At 41.3% G+C, this 21,167-nt stretch overlaps 1 protein-coding gene across 2 annotated transcripts in view; it reads left to right on the top strand.

The window, feature by feature from the left end:
• Positions 1-21,167, top strand: part of LOC140742032 (inter-alpha-trypsin inhibitor heavy chain H3-like) — a 79,425-nt gene that overhangs the window by 38,746 nt on the left and 19,512 nt on the right. For both annotated transcript variants that reach the window (XM_073072729.1, XM_073072728.1), the window contains exon 16: positions 18,366-18,461. In XM_073072729.1, coding sequence (XP_072928830.1) covers positions 18,366-18,461 — 96 coding nt within the window. The remainder of the gene's footprint in view (positions 1-18,365; positions 18,462-21,167) is intronic.

Below are 21,167 nucleotides of genomic sequence, written 5' to 3'. Positions count from 1 at the left end.
TTCCTTACTTTCTTCCATGGCCTTCTGTCTTTCACCAATCAACTTCCTAGTTCTTTGCTTCATCCCTCCCCCTCCAAGTTTCACCTATCGCCTAGCGTTTTCTCTACCCTCCCCCCAGCTTTCAAATCTACTCCTCAGCCTTTTTTCTCCAGTCCTGCCGAAGGGTTTCAGCCTGAAACGTCGACTGTACTTTTTCCTATAGATGCTGCCTGGCCTGCTGAGGTCCTCCAGCATTTTGTGTGTGTTACAAGCACTATTTCATTGCTGGTTTGAACAATATTATATAGATTATAAACAAAATATTCTATTCAAAGCTTTGAAATAGTTTTTTTCATATACACCTGTAACATATTTAACATATAGTAATACCTATAACATGTTAAAACTCAAATATGGACTGTACATTAGAATAATTAGTACAGTTCACCAAAAAAAATCTTTAGCTACTAGCAGAGACTATGGCAAGTATGGGCCACAGAGGTAAGTGAAATTCACAAGCAAGTCTTGATTAGAAAAGGATTGAGAACCAGAGGTCCAATCCACTGATTGGAAGTATTTCGCCTTTACAAACTGAATATAATATACTTAATAAGATAGTGTTACTTTAATTCCTCAGGAAGGTTATTAATTTACCTGTTGACGTTGTAAGTGATTTACCTGTTGATGTTGTTAGTGATTTATCTGCTGACATTGTTAGTGATTTACCTGTTAATGCTGTTAGTGGTTTACCTGTTGATGTCATTAGTGATTTACCTGTTGACATTGTTAGTGATTTACCTGCTGATGTTGTTAGTGATTTACCTGTTGACGTTGTTAGTGATTTACCTTTTGACGTTGTTAGTGATTTACCTGTTCATGTTGTTAGTGATTTACCTGCTGATATTGTTAGTGATTTACCTGTTGATGTAGTTAGTGATTTACCTGTTGACATTGTTAGTGATTTACCTGCTGATGTCGTTAGTGGTTTACCTGTTGACATTGTTCGTGATTTACCTGTTGACGTTGTTAGTTATTTACCTGTTGATGTTGTTAGTGGTTTACCTGCTGATATCGTTAGTGATTTACCTGTTGACGTTGTTAGTGATTTACCTGTTGATGTCGTTAGTGATTTACCTTTTGACGTTGTTAGTGATTTACCTGTTCATGTTGTTAGTGATTTACCTGCTGATATTGTTAGTGATTTACCTGTTGATGTAGTTAGTGATTTACCTGTTGACATTGTTAGTGATTTACCTGCTGATGTCGTTAGTGGTTTACCTGTTGACATTGTTAGTGATTTACCTGTTGACGTTGTTAGTTATTTACCTGTTGACATTGTTAGTGATTTACCTGTTGACGTTGTTAGTGATTTACCTGTTGATGTCGTTAGTGGTTTACCTGCTGATATCGTTAGTGATTTACCTGTTGACGTCGTTAGTAATTTACCTGTTGATGTCGTTAGTGATTTACCTTTTGATGTTGTTAGTGATTTACCTGTTCATGTTGTTAGTGATTTACCTGCTGATATTGTTAGTGATTTACCTGTTGATGTAGTTAGTGATTTACCTGTTGACATTGTTAGTGATTTACCTGCTGATGTCGTTAGTGGTTTACCTGTTGATGTTGTTAGTGATTTACCTGTTGATGTTGTTAGTGATTTACCTGTTGATGTTGTTAGTAATTTACCTGCTGATGTCTAGTGGTTTACCTGTTGACATTGTTAGTGATTTACCTGTTGATGTTGTTAGTGGTTTACCTGTTGACATTGTTGGTGATTTACTTGTTGACGTTGTTATTGATTTACCTGTTGACGTTGTTAGTGATTTACCTGCTGACGTTGTTAGTGATTTACCTGTTACTGTTGTTAGTGATTTACCTGCTGACGTTGTTAGTGATTTACCTGTTGACATTGTTAGTGATTTACCTGTTGACGTTGTTAGTGATTTACCTGTTGATGTCATTAGTGGTTTACCTGCTGATGTCGTTAGTGATTTACCTGTTGATGTTGTTGGTGATTTACCTGTTGATGTCGTTAGTGGTTTACCTGATGATGTCATTAGTGGTTTACCTGCTGATGTCGTTAGTGATTTACCTGTTGATGTCGTTAGTGATTTACCTGTTGATGTCGTTAGTGATTTACCTTTTGATGTTGTTAGTGATTTACCTGCTGATATTGTTAGTGATTTACCTGTTGATGTAGTTAGTGATTTACCTGTTGACATTGTTAGTGATTTACCTGCTGATGTCGTTAGTGGTTTACCTGTTGACATTGTTAGTGATTTACCTGTTGACGTTGTTAGTGATTTACCTGTTGATGTCATTAGTGGTTTACCTGCTGATGTCGTTAGTGATTTACCTGTTGACGTTGTTAGTGATTTACCTGCTGACATGGTTAGTAATTTAGCTGCTGATGTCTAGTGGTTTACCTGTTGACGTTGTTAGTGATTTACCTGTTGACGTTGGAGATTTACCTGTTGACGTTGTTAGTGATTTACCTGCTGACGTTGTTAGTGATTTACGTGTTGATGTTGTTAGTGGTTTACCTGTTAATATTGTTAGTGATTTACCTGCTGACGTTGTTAGTGATTTACCTGCTGACATTGTTAGTGTTTTACCTGCTGATATTGTTAGTGTTTTACCTGTTGACGTTGTTAGTGATTTACCTGTTGATATTGTTAGTGTTTTACCTGCTGATATTGTTAGTGTTTTACCTGTTGACGTTGTTAGTGATTTACCTGTTGACGTCGTTAGTGATTTACCTACTGACGTTGTTAGTGATTTACCTGTTGACGTTGTTAGTGATTTACCTGCTGACGTTGTTAGTGATTTACCTGCTGATATTGTTAGTGTTTTACCTGCTGATATTGTTAGTGGTTTACCTGCTGATGTCGTTAGTAATTTACCCGTTGAGGGTGTTAGTGATTTACCTCCTGATATGGTTAGTGATTTTGCTGTTGACGTTGTTAGTGATTTACCTGTTGATGTTGTTAGTGGTTTACCTGTTGACATTGTTGGTGATTTACCTGTTGATGTTGTTAGTGATTTACCTGTTGATGTTGTTAGTGGTTTACCTGTTGACATTGTTGGTGATTTACCTGTTGACGTTGTTAGTTATTTACCTGTTGATGTTGTTAGTGGTTTACCTGTTGACATTGTTAGTGACGCTATTACCTCTTACAAAGAGAAACCAAGCAACATAGTTGACAATGACTGCTCAATCCCAGATGAACCCAATGTCTTTTATGCTTGTTTTGACTGTCAAAACATAGAGGAACTTTCACGAACTCCCGCAGTCCTGATTTTCGTCTGAGACCAACTTGAGAGCCTCCTCCAGGAGGGTGAAGCCATGGGAAGTATCCAGCCCAGATGGGTACCTGGCTGAGTACTAAAGGCTTGTGCATATCAACTGGCTGGAGTGTTCACTGATATCCCTAACCTCTTGCTTCGGTAGTCTAGGTACTCACCTGTTTCAAGCAGGCTTCAATTATTCTGGTGCTTAAGAAGGATATGGTAACCAGCTTCAATGGCTGTCATCCAGTAGCACTTACATCCACTGTGATGAAGTGCTTTGAGAGGTTGGTTATGAAACAAATCAACTCCAGCCTCAGATGTGACTTAGATCCACTCCAATTTGCCTACCATCACAAATCCACAGCAGATACCATTTCATTGACTCTGCACTCAACCTTGGAACAGCAAAGATAAATACATCAGGATGCCCTTTATCAACTACAGCTCGACATTCAATACTATCACCCCTCAAATCTAATCAATAAGCCTCAAGACCTTGGCTTCCAAACCTCTTGTGTAATTGGATCCTCAATCTCCTCATTCAAAGATTCTAGGTACTTTGGATTGGCAAAATCATCTCCTTCACAATCTCTATCAGAACAGGTGCACCATCAGGCTGTGTGCTTAGTCTCCTGCTCTACTTTCTTTATAACTATGACTATGAGGCTAAGCACAGCTCCAAAGCCATATTTAAGTTTGATGATGTCACCACTATCATTATTGAATCAAAAGTGGTGACAAGCCAATATATAAGATCTGGCTGAGTGGTACCACAACAAAAACCTCTCACTCGATGTCAACAAGTGCAAGGAGCTAATTATTGACTTCAGGAGGATGCAACTGGAGGTCCACGAGCCACACTTCATTGGAAGATCAGAGGTGGAGAGGGTCAACAACTTTAAATTCCTTGATTTTATCATTTCAAAAGATCTGTCCTGCTTCCAGCACATGTGCCATTACAAAGAAAGCACAGCAGAACCTCTACTTCCTTAGACATTTGCAAAGATTCAGCATGTCATCTAAAACTTCCAGCTTAAGTGGTGAACCTCAGCGACTTCTTGCTGGTGGCGAATGAAACAAGGAAAACAACCAAATAATTGTTAATCACACTTCTTGTGGCAAAGGATCATCGCAAGAAATAGTCTGTAACTTCCCTTTGGACTTGGAGGCAATTTAATGTGGCGGAACTGAGGCAAAATGAGTTTGTATACCCATTGCCAAGAGTGAAGAAGACCTGAGGTTCAATCATTTTAAGCACCATGCTAAAGGCCAGATCGAGGCAAGGGCATACTGATTCAACTGAACTCAATGTTTGGAGGAGACTTAATCGCAGGACCCAATCTAAAAGATCAATTACGGTCCAAATTGAAGTGCCAGGGTCCAGGCACCAGAGCGGATTGGAGTGACTGAACTCAACGTTTGGATGAAGACTCAACCACAGGGCCAAATCAGAAAGATCGGGCATGGGCCAAATTGAGGCAGTGGGGTCCAGGCCCCAGAGAATATCAAAGTGATGAAACCTTATGTTTGGATGTGAATTTAGGTGCTGGGCCAGATTGAAAAGGTCAGGGTGTTGGGACCCAAGGCAAGTATGGGCCATTTCAGCTTGCTGCTCCACAACTTGTTCTACACTGGACTATGGGACTTTGTAGACTTCAGTTCATAACGCTATTTGTTTAGACTCTAAGACATTGGAGAAGAATTAGGCTATTTAGCCCATCAAGTCCACTCCGCCATTTCATCATGGCTGATCCCGGATCCCATTCAACCCCATACACCTGCCCTCTCACATATCCCTTGATGCCCTAACCCATCAGGAATCCATCAAGTTTCAACATACGCATGGACTTGGCCTCCACCATAGTCTGTGGCAGAATATTCCACAGATTTACCACTCTTTGGCTAAAAAATAATTCCTCCTTACTTCTGTTCTAAATGGCTGCCCCTCAATCAGACCTCTAGTTCTGGATACCCCCACCAGTGAAAACTTCCTTTCCACATCCACCTTATCTAGTCCTTTCAACATTTGGCAGGTTTCAATGAAACTTCCCCTACCCCCACATCCTACATTCTTCTAAATTCCAAGATCAATTGAACTGAAGAGACTGGGGAAGAGGCAGTTGGCTCACAAATAGAGAAAGCTTGTAGATAGTGTGAAAGGGAGGATAGGCAGGTGATAGAGAAGGGACGTGCTCAGACTGGAGGTTTGAGATGCGTCTATTTTAACACAAGGTATGTTGTGAACAAAGCGGATGAGCTTAGAGCATGGATCAGTACTTGGGGATATGATGTGGTGGCCGTTACAGAGACTTGGATGGCTCAGGGACAGGATTGGTTACTTCAAGTGCCAGGCTTCAGATCTTTCAGAAGGGACAGGGAGGGAAGTAAAAGAGGTGGGGGCACGGCACTGTTAATCAGAGATAGTGTCACTGCTGCAGAAAAGGTGAACACCGTGGAGAGATTGTCTACAGAGTTTCTGGGGGTGGAAGTTAGGAACAGGAAGTTGTCGATAACTTTGCTGGGTGTTTTTTTATAGGCTGCCTAATAGTAACAGGGATATTGAAAAGTAGATAGGGAAACAGATCCTGGAAAGGTGTAATAATAACAGAGTTGGCGTAATGGGAGATTTTAATTCCCAAAGATCGATTGGTATCTCCCTAGAGCAAGGGGTTTAGATGGGTGGAGTTTGTTAGGTGTGTTCAGGAAGGTTTCTTGACACATAGACAAGCCTACAAGAGGAGAGGCTGTACTTGATTTGGTATTGGGAAATGAACCTGGTCAGGTGTCAGATCTCTCAGAGTATTTTGGAGATAGTGATCATAATTCTATCTCCTTTACAATCGTATTGGAGAAAGATAGGAACAGACAGGTTAGAAAAGTGTTTAATTGGAGTAAGGGAAATTATGAGGCTATCAGGCAGGAAATTGGAAACAGATGTTCTCAGGGAAAAGTACGGAAAAAATGTGGCAAATGTTCAGGGGATATTTGTGTGGAGTTCTGCATAGGTACGTTCCAATGAGACAGGGAAGTTATGGTGGGGTACAGGAACCATGGTGTACAAAAGCTGTAATAAATCTAGTCAAGAAGAAAAGAAAAGCTTTCAAAAGGTTCAGAGAGCTAGGTAATGTTAGAGATCTAGAAGATTATAAGGCTAATAGGAAGGAGCTTAAGAATGAAATTAGGAGAGCCAGAAGGGGCCATGAGAAGGCCTTGGCGGGCAGGATTAAGGAAAACCTCAAGGCATTCTACAAGTATGTGAAGAGCAAGAGGATAAGACGTGAAAGAATAGGACCTATCAAGTGTGACAGTGGGAAAGTGTGTATGGAACTGGAGGAAACAGCAGAGATACTTAATGAATACTTTACTTCAGTATTCACTATGGAAAAGGATCTTGGTGATTGTAGTGATGGCCTGCAGCAGGCTGAAAAGCCTGAGCATGTAGATATTAATAAAGAGGATGTGTTTGTGCTTTTGTAAAGCATCAAGTTGGATAAGTCACTGGGACCGGGTGAGATGTACCCTAGGCTACTGTGGGAGGCGAGAGAGGAGATTGCTGAGCCTCTGGCAATGATCTTTGCATCATCAATGGGGATGGGAGAGGTTCCGGAGGATTGGAGGGTTGCGGATGTTGTTCCTTTATTCAAGAAAGGGAGTAGAGATAGCCCAGGAAATTATAGACCAGTAAGTCTTATGTCAGTGGTTGGTAAGTTGATGGAGAAAATCCTGAGAGGCAGGATTTATGAACATTTGGAGAGGTATAATATGATTTGGAATAGTCAGCATGGCTTTGTCAAGGGCAAGTCGTGCCTTACAAACCTGATTAAATTTTTTGAGGATGTGACTAAACACATTGATGAAGGTAGACCAGTAGATGTAGTGTATATGGATTTCAGCAAGGCATTTGATAAGGTACCCCATGCAAAGCTTATTGAGAAAGTAAGGAGGCATGGGATCCAAGGGGACATTGCTTTGTGGATCCAGAACTGTCTTCCCCACAGGAGACAAAGAGTGGTTGTAGACGTGTCATATTCTGCATGGAGGTCGGTCATGTGGAGTGCCTCAGGGATCTGTTCTGGGACCCTTACTCTTTGTGATTTTTATAAATGACCTGGATGATTAAGTGGAGGGATGGGCTAGTAAGTTTGCTGATGACACAAAGATTGGAGGTGTTGTGGATAGTGTGGAGGGCTGTCAGAGTTTACAGTGGGACATTGATAGGATGAAAAACTGGGCTGAGAATTGGCAGATGGAGTTCAACCCAGATAAGTGTGAAGTGGTTTATTTTGGTAGGTCAAATATGATGACTCTGTGGTTAAGGAGTACGGTGTTTTGGCCTTCATCAATTGTGGAATTGAATTTAGGAGCCGAGAAGTAATGTTACAGCTATATAGGACCCTGGTCAGACCCCACTTGGAGTACTGTGCTCAGTTCTGGTCACCTCACTACAAGGGTGTGGAAGCCATAGAAAGGGTGCAGAGGAGATTTACAAGGATGTTGCCTGGATTGGGGAGCATGCCTTATGAGAATAGGTTGAGTGAACTTGGCCTTTTCTCCTTGGAGCGACAGAGGATGAGAGGTGACCTGACAGAGGTGTATAAGATGATGAGAGGCATTGATCGTATGGATAGTCAGAGACTTTTTCCCAGGTCTGAAATGGTTGCCACAAGAGGACACAGGTTTAAGGTGGTGGGGAGTAGATACAGAGGAGATGTCAGGGCTAAGTTTTTTACTCAGAAGAGTGGTGAGTGCACGGAATGGGCTGCCGGCAACGGTGGTGGAGGTGCATACGATAGGGTCTTTTAAGAGACTTTTAGATAAGTACATGGAGCTTAGAAAAATAGAGGGTTATAGGTAAGCGTAGTATTTTCTAAGGTAGGGACATGTTTGTCACAACTTTGTGGGCCGAAGGGCCTGTATTGTGCCGTAGGTTTTCTATGTTTCTATGTTTTTCCCAGTGAGTACTGGGGCAAAGCTGCTGCACGCTCTTCATATGTTAACCCCTTCATTTCTAGAATCATCCTCATGAAGTTACTCTGGACTCTCTCCAATGGCAACACATCCTTTCTGAGATAAGGAGACCAAAACTGTTGACAATACTCCTAGTGTGGCCTGACTTGTGTCTTATAAAGCTTCAGTATTATCTCCTTGTCTTTATATTCTGTACCCCTTGAAATAAATGCCAACATTGCATTTGCCTTCTTTATCACAGATTCAACCTGTAAATTAACTTTCTGGAAGTCTTGCATGAGGACTCCTAAGTTTGAACCTTCTCCCATTGATAGTCCGCACTATTGTTCCTTTTTACCAAATTGCATTTCCGAACACTGTATTCCATCTGACACTTTTTTAAGATTCTCCTAATTTGTCTAAGTTCTGCTGCAATCGCCTTGCTTCCTCAGCACTATCTACCCCTCCACCTATCCTCGTATCATCTGCAATCTTTGCCAAAAAGACGCCAATTCCACCATCTAAATCATTGAAAAACAATGCGAAAAGTAGCAATCTCAATACTGACCCCTGAGGAACACTAGTCACTGGCAGCCAACCAGAAAAAAACCCGTTTATTTGCACACACTGCTTCCTGTCGGTCAGCCATTCCTTTATCCATGCCAGTACATTTCCTTTAATGCTATAGGATTTTATCTTTTTAAGCAGACTCGTGTGAGGCACCTTATCAAATGCCTACTGAAAATCTAAGTAAATGACATCTACTACCTCTCCTTTGTCCACCCTGCGTCTTATTTCCTTGAAAAACTCTAACAGATTTGTCAGTCAAGATTTCCCTTTACTGACTTTGAAGTATTTTATCATTGGTCTTCGAGCACCCCAAAACCTTTTCCTTAATAATGGACTCCAACACTGGTTACTGTTTGCATGATGTGTTTTTTTCTCTCTGCATATTGACCATAAATCATAAGACCATAAGACATAGGAGCAGAAGTAGGCCATTTGACCCATCAAGTCTGCTCTGCCATTCAATCATGGCTGATCCTTATTTCCCCCTCGTCAGCCCCCACCCAGCCTTCTCCCCTTAACCTTTGATGCCGTGTCCAATCAAGAACCTATCAATCTCTGCCTTAAATACACTCAATGACCTGGTCTCCACAGCTGCATATGGCAATAAATTCCACAAATTCACCACTCTTTGGCTAAATAAATTTCTGCACATGGCCCTGAGGACTGTTGGTTTAAAGACAAAGAATGCAGAAAGTGTGACAAACAGGGCCACATTGGCAGAGTATGCAAAGCTAGTAAAGAGCAGAAAAAGGTCAAAATACAGTGAAACAAGAAACCCCAGAAAGGAAAATACAACAATATATACAAAATGAAAGAAAGCAGTTCTGATGAAAATGACTCAGACAAAAGTGAATTGTCTTGTCTGCAACTTCACAGCGTGGAAGAGACAGATGATCGAAGAGTAATATAGTTCACTCCACAAGTGACAGGTGTGAGACTGAAAATGGAATTGGACACAGGCTCAGCTTTAACAGTGATCTCTGTACACGACTACAAACAACTGATTTCTCACATACCTCTGAAACAAACTAAACTACTGTTAAAGACTTACACAGGACAGAGTGCATCCCAAATGTAAAATTAAAGTGACAGTGACCCATGGAGGTAAAACACAGCAGCTGAACCTTTATGTACTGGAAAAAGGAGGACCACCGTTGCTGGGATGTGAAGGCTCAGAAAAATCCAGTTGGAGTGGTACACCATCAAGGCACTAGATGTGTCAGCAAAGGAGGACAGCAAGGCCACATCTGAGAGACTGTTGCAAATACTTGCTGACTCTGAGGAAGTGTTCATGAAAGGAATAGGAACAGTTCGGGGCATGAAGGCAAAGATTGAGATTGAGGAAAACGCATGTCCAAAATTTCACAAAGCCAGATCAGTGCCATATGCAATCCGTCCTACAGTAGAGGCTGAGCTGACAAACCTGGAGCAGACTGGGGTCCTGTCAAAGGTGGATCGGAGTGAATGGGCCACGCCTATAGATGACGAAAACCTCCAGCACAGAACCAGGAAAACCAAGCAAGGTGCGCATACGTGGTGACTTTAAAGTGACTGTTAACCCAGTCCTCTGCACAGTACAGTTTCCTCTACCTCATATTGAGGACATCTTTAATTCCCTGTCAGGAGAGGAACATCTCACAAAAATTGATTTGGCCCAGGCTTATCTCCAAATGGAAATCGATGATGCATCCAAGAAATACCTGACAATAAATACACACAAAGGACTTTACCAGTACAACAGGTTGGTGTTTGGGATAGCTTCAGCTCCTGCAATCTGGCAAAGGGCGATGGACCAGGTCCTGCAGGGGATTCCAGGGACTCAGTGTTACCTGGATGACATCATTATCACCGGCAAAGGTAACGACAAACATCTTTCTAACCTTGAACAAGTGCTCACCGGGTTACGAGAATATGGGCTCAGAGCTAATCGACAGAAATGTGAGTTTTTCAAAAAGAAAATCTCATACTGTGGGCATGTGAACAACAAAGATGATTTACACATGTCTCAAGACAAGATAGAAGCAGTGCTTATGGCATCACCACCTGAAACTGTGTCTCAGCTGAGAGCATATCTTGGACTACTGAACTATTACCACAAGTTCTTGCCTAACCTATCCACAGTCCCACACTACTGTTACAGACAGGGACACAATGGAAGTGGACTGAGAGCTGTGAGAAAGCGTTTCAAGAAACTAAAAGAATCATGACTTCAGATGGGGTGCTCGCGCACTTTGACCCCTCCTTACCTATCCGAATAGCTTGTGATGCCTCGTCCCATGGGATAGGAGCTGTGTTATCTCACAAGTTTCCAGATGGCTCAGAAAGACCAATAGCCTTTGCCTCAGCTAACTTCAGCTGAACACAATTATGCACAGATTGACAGAGAGGCCCTCAGCCTCGTGTGGGGAGTCAAGAAATTCAGTCACTACCTGTATAGTCAAAAGTTTGCCCTGTTGACTGACAATCAGCCTCTTGTGTCAATCTTCAATCCAGGAAAAGGCGTTCCAGTGATGACAGCACAAAGGCTTCAGCGATGGTCCCTTTTCTTAGGAGGTCACATGTATGACATTGAACACAAGGGGACCAAGCAACACAGCAATGCAGATGGTTTGTTATGTTTATCACTGCCGACTTCCGAGGTATCTACACAAATGGACGCAGCAGAGGTCTTTCACACAACGATAGTTGAACAATTACCAGCGACGAACAGCCTAATTGAAAGAGAAACACGCAGTGACCCTATGTTGTCGAAAGTGTATGACATCACAGTAAAGGGATGGCCAGCGCGTGGTAACACACTGTTTCCAGCCTTCTCAGAGAGGAGGAGCAGTTATCAGTGTGTCAGGGAACACTAATGTGTAGTTCACGAGTTGTGATTCCTCCCAAGCTAAGCACCAGAGTGCTGGAGGAACTGCTCAAGGGACACCTGGGTACCGTGAAGATGAAAAGTCTTGCCCGTGCCTAAGTGTGGTGGCCAGGAATCCATAAACAAATTGAGGACTTGACCAAGAATTGCTCTGGATGTCAAAAGATCCAGAACACACCATCAGAAGCCCTTCTCCATCTATGGGAGTGGCCCTCATCACCATGGCAAGGAGTGTACATCGACTTTGCTGGACCATTCATGGACTCTATCTTTTTAATCGCCATCGATGCACATGGCAACCACATCGGAAAAGACCAATACCGTTCTGAGGGCCACGTTCACCAGGAATGGCATACCAGAACAAATCTGAACAGAAAATGGACGACAATTTGTCTCTGAAGAATTCCAAAGTTTTGTGAAGAACAATGGAAACAAGCACTTTACATCTGCTCCTTACCATCCATCCACAAATGGCTTGGCAAAAAGATTTGTGCAGACATTCAAGAAAGCCATCAAGGTAAGGGACAATGAAAATCGACCACTACAACACAAGAAAGACAACTCCCTCCTTGCCTATCATAATGCAGTACATGCAAACACTAATCAGACGCCAGCGATGATGTTTCTGAACAGGCACCTGAGCATGGATCTTCTCAAACCAGACGTACGGCAGGATGTGGAGAACAGACAATTCAAACGCTTGAATGCTAAGTCAACACGGAGCTTCAGTGTGGACAGTCAGTTCTTGCACGTGATTACCAGACTGAAAAGTGGCAGCTGGGTACAATTTCCACCATAGATGGGACACTGATGTATACAGTGGAGGTGAGAGAGAATGTATGGAGACGTCACGTGGACCAAATCCTGGATGCTCAGGCAAAAAACACAACAACACCTCACCCAGACTCCCCCGACATAGAAGCAAACTCTCCTGATGTGACCACATCAGCCTCATCTACAGATAAACCTGTCATCAGTGCTGATGACCCACCGGATGTACCTGTGGAGACTCATTCCCCAAAGCAAACATTTCAGGACAGATGTTACCCGGAGAGGCAGAGAAGACACCCCCCCCCCCCCCAGAGACTTCAGCTCTGACTGAATCTTAGACCAAAAGTAAAAAAAGAAAAAGAAGGCTCGTTATAATTTGATATTATTAAGTTATCTCAAATTATCTCCATTTTCAAAAATAAAAAGATTATATACCTCAATTGCGTTGTCACCTATTACTTGGAGTAGAAGTGCAGCTTTCTTTTTTTCTAGTTTTTGATCCACTTCGATCACCGATAAATGCAATTCAAAACACTGCTTAAATTTTCTCCAGTTCTCAGCTACATTCTCAGACAATTGAAGTGAAGAGGCTGAAAACCTTCCACTTGTAAAACTGTTAGAAACACCAAAACAGTTCAAGCTCTTTTTTTCAGAAAATTATCTTCAATTCTCCCATGCTAGGAAACATATTATTCTTCCAGACCGACTTCTGACACTGTGTTGTGTTCTTTATATTCATACGTACTGTGAGTTACTAATAAAGAACCATATTCTGGAAGAATAGAACTTTTATTTAACAACAACCACCACGTTTTTACAACACCATGTTTTACGATCTATCGTCCCTGCGCATGCTCAGAACTCTCTCCAATCACATTCTCACACATCATATCACCACACCACTCACTGCCTCCTACCAATCAGCCAATGCTCTAACCATGTTAGTAACTCTCCTGTAATACCATGGGCTCTTAACTTGATTGTCCAAATATATAGCATCCACTACATCCCCTTTATCTATCCTACTTGTAACCTGCTCAAAGAATTCCAACAGGTTCAACGGGCAAGAATGTCCCTTAAGGAAACAATGCTGACTTTGTCCCATCTTGTCCTGTGTCACCAAGTACTCCATAACCTCATCTTTAACAATTGACTCCAGCATCTTCCCAACCACTGAGGCTAACTGGTCTATAATTTCCTTTCTGCTACCTTCCTCCTTTCTTAGAGAGTGAAGCAACATTTGCAATTTTCCAGTCCTCTGGCACCATGCTAGAGTCCAATGGTTTTTGAAAGGTTATTTCTAATGGCACCACAATCTCTACTGCTACCTCTTTCAGAACTCTAGGGTGCAGTTCATCTGGTCCGGGTGACTTAGGTACCCTTAGGTCGTTCAGCTTTTTGAGCACCTTCTCCATTGTAATAGTAACTGCACTCACTACTCCTCCCTCACACCCTTCAACATCTGGCAGACTTGTAGTGTCTTCTACAGTGAAGACTGATGCAAAATACTCACTTAGTTCATCTGCCATCTCCTTGTCCACCATTTTTATTTCTCTGCCCTCATTTGCTAGTGATTCTATATCCACTCTTTATTTTTTACTTACTTGAAAAAGCTATTACTATCCACTTTGCTAGCTTGCTTTCATATTTCATCTTTTCCACCCTAATGATCCTTTTAGTTGCTCTCTGTAGGTTCTTAAAAGCTTCCCAATCCTCTATCATCCCACTAATTTTTGCTTTGTTGTATGCCCTCTTTTGCTTTTACAATAGCTTTGACTTCCCTTGTCTGCCACGGTTGTACTATTTTGCTATTTGAGTACTTCTTCATTTTTTGAATACATCTATCCTGCACCTTCCTCATTTTCCCCAGAAACTCACACCATTACTGCTCTGCTGTCATCTCTGCCAACATCTCCTTTCAATTTACTTTGGCCATCTCCTCTCTCATACCACTGTAATTTCCTTTACTGCACTGAAATACTGCTACATCAGACTTCACTTTCTCCCTGTCAAATTTCAAGTTGAACTCAATCATATTGTGATCACTGGCTCCTAAGGGTTCTTTTACCTTAAGCTCCCTAATCACCTCTAATTCATTACATTCCACCCAATCCAGTTTAGCTGATCCCTAGTAGGCTCAATGACAAACTGCTCTATAAAGCCACCTGATAGGCAATCAACAAACACACTCCCTTGAGATCTATTACCGATCTGATTTTCCCAATTGACTTGCATGTTGAAATCTCCCATGACTATCGTAACATTGCCCTTTTAACGCATGTTTTCTCTTTCCCATTGTAATCTGTGGTCCACATCCCAGCTACTTTTGGGAGGCTTTTATATAACTGCCATCAGGGTCCTTTTACCCTTGCATTTTCTTAACTCAACCCACAAGCATTCAACATCTTCTGATCCTATGTCACATCTTTCTACTGATTTGATGCCATTCTTTACCAGCAGAGCCAGGCCACCTACTCTGTCTACCTTCCTGTCCATCATATACAAAGTGTAACCTTGGGCATTCTGCTCCCAACTACAGCCACAATTCAGTGATGGCCACAACATCATACCTGCCAATCTGCAAGAGAGCAACAAGATCATCTACTTCTTATATTCCGTACATTGAGTTATAACTCTTTGAGTACTGTATTGCTACCTTTTTTGATTCTGCATCCCTAATGCACTGATACTCACACTGCTAGCTGCAATTTTGACCTGTCATCTACCTGCCCTACCTGACAGTCTGACTGCATGACCTGTGCTTTTTTACCATCCACCCTTTCCTGAGTTCCTTCACTCTGGTTCCGGTTGTCTTCTGGTCTTCTCGCAGGAAAGCAGGACCCCACCATCAAGGCAAAATCTCCTGTCGCTACGCTCATCAGGAAGAAGGTACAGGATTTCAGGATACACACCACCAGATTCAGGAACACTTATTATGTGTCAACCAACAGGCTCTTAAACCAGAGCAGATAACTTCACTCAATATTGCTGCACTGTTCCCACTTTCAAGGACTTGATATTTATTGTTCTTGATATTTATTGTTGAATTATTTATTATTATTATTACATTTTACTTCATTTTTATTGCACGATTTGTATATTTTTGCACATTGGTTGTTTGTCTGTCCTGTTGGGCGCAGTCTTTGATTCTATTGTGTTTCTTGGATTTACTGTGTAAGCCCACAAGAAAATGATTCTCAGGATTGTGTATGCTGACATATATGTACTTTGATAATAAATTTACTTTGAGCTTTGAAAATATGACCCAATGTGGTGTGCCAATAATATCCCAGTGGTTTACAGACAGTGGCAGGTACAACTAACACCGGTTATCTCCAGTATTTATTATCTACTAGTTCAATTTCTGTCACTGTTATGCATGAATAATCTTGGACACCTTCTGCCCAATCAGCTCCTTGCAAACCAGTGGCCTTCTCCCTCCTGGTAAATCCATTTGCAGAGGGATTAGGGAAAGGTAATGGGGTAAGGTTAATGAAATGGATCAGTCTTCTGTAGTGCCCTAGTTATTGTTATTATTTTATCCACTTTAACAACATCGTGTACTGTTCTTTTAACAACTATATGGGTTAAGGTGAAGTAATAGAAGCCAGCCATGTTTCCTTTCCATTGAGCCGCATTGGGCTGGATCATGCTTTATTTGCATTCAAGCCAACACCATCCTCATGGAATTCCTGTGTCGTCATTGTTGCTCCCAGTTTTCTGGAGGTGGGGCTGTCACAGTAAAGTGGAGCGATCACCAAGCGGTGACTGAGATTCGGGCAGCAGATTCTGAAAATTTGTCGCTCAGCTGTCCTGAATTTGCATATTTTAAAACTGGACTAAATAGTTAATCCAATTAATTAGTTACTCTTATCTATTAGTGTAATCAGATGGATGTGTCCTCTTCTCATTACTACCATCAGGGAAGAGGTAAACTGGCCTGAAGAAGCACACTCAACATTTTAGGAACAGCATCTTCCCCATTCACTATCAGATTTCTGAATGGTCCATGAACACCACCTCACCATTCCTCTTTTACACTCTTTTATTTCTGATTGCAACTTACAGTAATTTTTCATGTCTTGCACTGTACTGCTGCCATTAGAAACAACAAATTTCACAACGTATATCAGTGATAATAACCTGATTGTGATTGTAATTAGTTCATAAATATTGATCTAATTTTAATTGGACTAAAAACATATTTGAGTGATTTTATAAAAATGAGATTCTGCAGATGCTAGAAATCTGAGCAACACACACAAAATGCTGGAGGAACTGCAGGCCAGGCAGCATCTATGGAAATAAATAAACAGTCAATGTTTCAGGCCAAGACCCTTCATCAGGACCAAAGGTGTTACTTTTGAATGGTATTAGTTAACAAAAATGTTTAAGTGAAATAAAGGCAATAGAACAAGCCATCACCCACAATCAAGGTTGGAAGTCTCATTCATGTGAATGGATGACTCATGCTCTTCAGATCTGTATGTTTGTACTTCACTGTGGAGTTCAGCAGCAGAGCGAGAGGTTAGTTTTGGTTGATTGTCCGCCCCCTCCTCCCCCCCACCCCTAATCACTGATACAGTATTAGGTAAATGCATTTTGGGCCACAGTGTGTGTTTAATCGCTGCGTAAGAATTAAATTCTTCAATTACAGAAACTGCCTGATATTCTTTTTTTACTCATTACACAGAATGAAATGTCTTTCTTTTGTAATTTAGTCAACAGGCTGTCTGTTCTATGAAGTGGCAGAACTAACTCTGACTAACTTAGCCCACTAGCTGAATCTGGCCATTATGTATCCTTACATGTCAGGAAAATACACTCTAGTTTCCGTGGTGGCAAAGCAGATAACATGAGTTGTGCTGCTGTTGGTGAGTAAGGAGGGTAGTTTTAGGAATATTGATCATCAGATAAATTGGGCAGAGAGATGGCAGATATAATTTAATACTGATGACTGTGAGGTAATATATTTTGAGGTTTCAGTAAGAGTAAGACTTATTTCATGAATGGTAAGGCTCTACAGAGTATGGAAGAGCAAAAAATCCTTGATATATGTCCAAATACTCTGAAGGAGATAATACAGGTAGATGGGGTGGTGAAGAAGACAAACAAGATGCTTACCTTTAATAGCCAGGGCATGAAAAAGAGCAGGGAGCTCCAGCTACAACTTTTTAGAACATTGGATAGGCCCCAGAAGGAATATTGTGTGCATTTCTAATTGGAACATACAATTGTTCTGGAGGAGGGTGCAGACGAGATTCACCAGAATTTTGCCTGAGATGCAACGTTTCAGCTACGAGAAGAAACTGGAAAGACTGATTTGTATTCTTTGGAGTACAGGAGAATTAGAGGAGACCTGACAGAGTTGTATAAAATTGTGAAAGATAGAGTAGATAATGAGAACTTCTTCCTATGGCAGGGGTGTCTAAGACAGAGGGCATTGATTTAAAATAAGGTGTGAGAGGTTTAGAGGGTATCTGAGGAAGAATGTTCACCCAGTAGATGGTTGAAGCCTGGAAAAACTTACCTGAGAAGGTGGTAGAGGCGGATATTGTCATAACATGTAAGAAACATCAGATCTAATGCTGGCATGTGGAATGAGTATACAGTACATACGTACTTGGTCAGTATAAACATCGTGAATGAATGGTCAGTTTTTGTGCTGTCTTACTCCATATCTTTTAAAACACTTTAACAGGTTGGTATTATGAAAGAAACTGTATCAGTTGGAGTTCTCTCTTTACTAATATAGATATAACTACACAAATTGAAGGATAGGTATTTGTATGTGTCATGTAATAAATTCTGCAGTTTGGTGTGATGTAACAGTGATGTAATTCAGTAAAAATCTATTTAAAATAAAATCTTTACAGGGTAGATTATTTGGCCACTATAAATAGTGACACAAGGAGTTTTATGAAACTTTCTTTTGATCCAGCCAATCTCCAGTCAGTGCAGAGTGGAAGAGTTTCACCTAGATCACATGGTTCCGATGCACTACGAAGATATACGAGACCACGCATTGGATCAACTGGTAAGATTATCTTTCAAATAAATGTAACAGCACATGTATATTTTCTAACAACAATATTAATCAAAGAAGTTACCTATAGTTTATGTTGTAGTGATTATTAACCTCATAACATGGTTGCAAAAGAGAATGAATCCAATCACCAATGCAAACACACACAGACAGCACCCACGGTCAGCACTGAACCTGGCTTTCTGGAATTGCAAGGGCACTGTCAGCTACATTGGCATAACTGAAGTCCTACATTGTTACTCGCCTACAGTTTCTTTTGTACTCACCTTATATATTTTCTCTACATCTCATCCAGTCATTGGTGACATATAGGTAAGGCTTACTGTATTTCTTTACCCTCAGGATTAGCCTAACAGCTTTCTGTTTTTTTCTTTTCCCTCTCCCTTTCCCCTCCTCCTCTCTCCTTCTCCCCCTCCTTCCCTCCCCATCCCTCTCTCTCCTTCTGTCAGATACAAGAATATTCTCTTTAATCAAATCAGCTGCCCGCTTTCCTTTATTTCCTTCCTTGTCCTTGCTGCACACTTTATATCCAGGAATGCCAGGTCATATCCCTTTTTGAGCTAGGGTTCTGTTATTTCCACCGTCATACTGACAGCTGTCAACTTTGTTGATTTGTTTATTGAGATACAGCACAGAATAGGCCAGTCTGACCCTTCGAGCCACACTGAGTTAACCCTAGCCTATCCACGGGACAATTTACAATGACCAATTCATCTACCTTTGGACTGGAGGAGGAAACTGGAGCACCTGGAGGAAACCCACACAGACACAAACAAAACCCATAAGCTCCTTACTTCCAGCTGATCTAACTCTGGAATATCAATTTTCTAAGTGCACTCTGCCTCTTCTCAATACACTCTGCTGAGCATTACCCCTGTCATTACACTCCACTTCCAAGCTGGCTTAAATCTACACCTATGAGAATATTGTTCCTCCTCAAGTGTAACTCATCTGGCTAACAGTGATCTAATCTCTCTCAGAAACCATCCTATTTCCTCAGAAATCAAAAGCTGTTTCTCATATACCATCTTCCCAGAGACAGATTTGGTTATTTCCCTATTCCAGTACTCACTATCGTGTAGCACAGAGATACTGCTTCTGTGAGGTTCTGCTTTTTAATCTCATATCGAGCTCTCTAAATTCAGCCTGCAGAACCTCCTCCCTCTTTCTAGCTATGTCATTGTTACTAATGTGTATCACGAGCATTTGCTCTTTACCCACCCTTCCAATATGTTTTGCAACTGCTCAGTGACCCCTCTGGATTCTGACACCAAGGAGGCAGTACGTTATCCTCAAGCTGGTTCTACAACCACAGAAGTTGCCATCTGAACCAAACAACTGAATGCCCTTCTCACATTGACTTCCTTGTTGTTCTTCCCGAGCAGCCAATGCATTGGTCAGACCAGATTTTGGTCCCCATATCTAAGAAAGGTGGTGCTGGGCATTGGAAAAGATCCGAAGGAGGTATACAAGAATAATCCTAGGAATGAAGGGATTAATCTATGAGGAGTGTTGGATGGCTGTACACTGGAGTTTAGAAGAATGAGGGGAGGATCTCATCAAAATCTGCTGAATATTGAAAGGCCTAGATAGAATAGACATGGAGAAGATATTTCTCAGAGCGAGAGTGTGGGACTAGAGGGCTCAACCTCAGAATAGAAGGACAGGGGTGAGGAGGAATTTCTGTAGCCAGAGGGTAGTGAATCGGTGGAGTTCATTGCCACAGATGGCGTGCAGGCTAAGTAGTTGGGGTACAGTGGGTTCTGATTAATTTGGACACGTGACCGGTACATTTTGGCCCAATTAAGCAGCTGCTCCAATTGGCTGAAGTTTCATGGAAATAATCTAAAACGTATAAAAAAAGACAAACTACCATTCAACTGAGTAACAAATTCTGTATTTAAATGAAATAAGGAACAAATTAGAACACTTCCAATAGTACTACTGCAAGGTGCAAAAGTGCTGCATTCTTTTGATTGACTGTAAATGAACCAAACCAGTGCTGACACCTGTAACGTTGAATCAGGTTGACAGGTCTGCCAAGTGAGACAAGAAATGTACAGACTTCAAAAATACCTATTTATCATTTATTTACAAACAATAAAAATTCGACTAAACATTCATGTTCCTCAAATTACAGACACCAGAAAGTTGAAGATTCAACAAACGTAACTACATTCAACAAACGTACTTAGTTAAAAGCATGCACAGAACATATCTTCCCAATCATCATGCACATCCTTGATTTAAACAAAGGAAGAGAGCAAGCCTCTTCCACGTGGTATTTTATAGACCCAGGATATTTGAAACTGGACACTAGGCAGCTAACCAATGGGAAAAGCAACTGCACTTCCTAAATTAACCAATCACAATAGAAGCGACAACACCTAGTGTAGATGAGGGACTGCCTTCATACAATGCTACCATTGATTCCATCCTCCATATCTTCATTTTCATTGTGACCTTCAAGATGATTGTTGATATCTTTAAATTACTCGTAGCTCCTAACTCTTTGAAGTAGTGAAATCATTTCATTTTCACTGACAGCCATTTCTGGCATCTCCAAACTGGAATGCTTGAAACCGCAGTGAGGAAGACAGTTCTGAATTGTCTTACTTCTTTTTACTCACTGACTATCAGTGACAATAATCACTGCTTTTTGAACATAAACATGCACAATTGTCACTATTTAAAAAC

Source organism: Hemitrygon akajei, chromosome 19, assembly GCF_048418815.1.
Source record: "Hemitrygon akajei chromosome 19, sHemAka1.3, whole genome shotgun sequence".
Lineage (NCBI taxonomy): Eukaryota > Metazoa > Chordata > Chondrichthyes > Myliobatiformes > Dasyatidae > Hemitrygon > Hemitrygon akajei.
The sequence above is the reverse complement of the archived record's forward strand: the minus strand, read 5'-3'. Positions and strand labels throughout refer to the sequence as shown.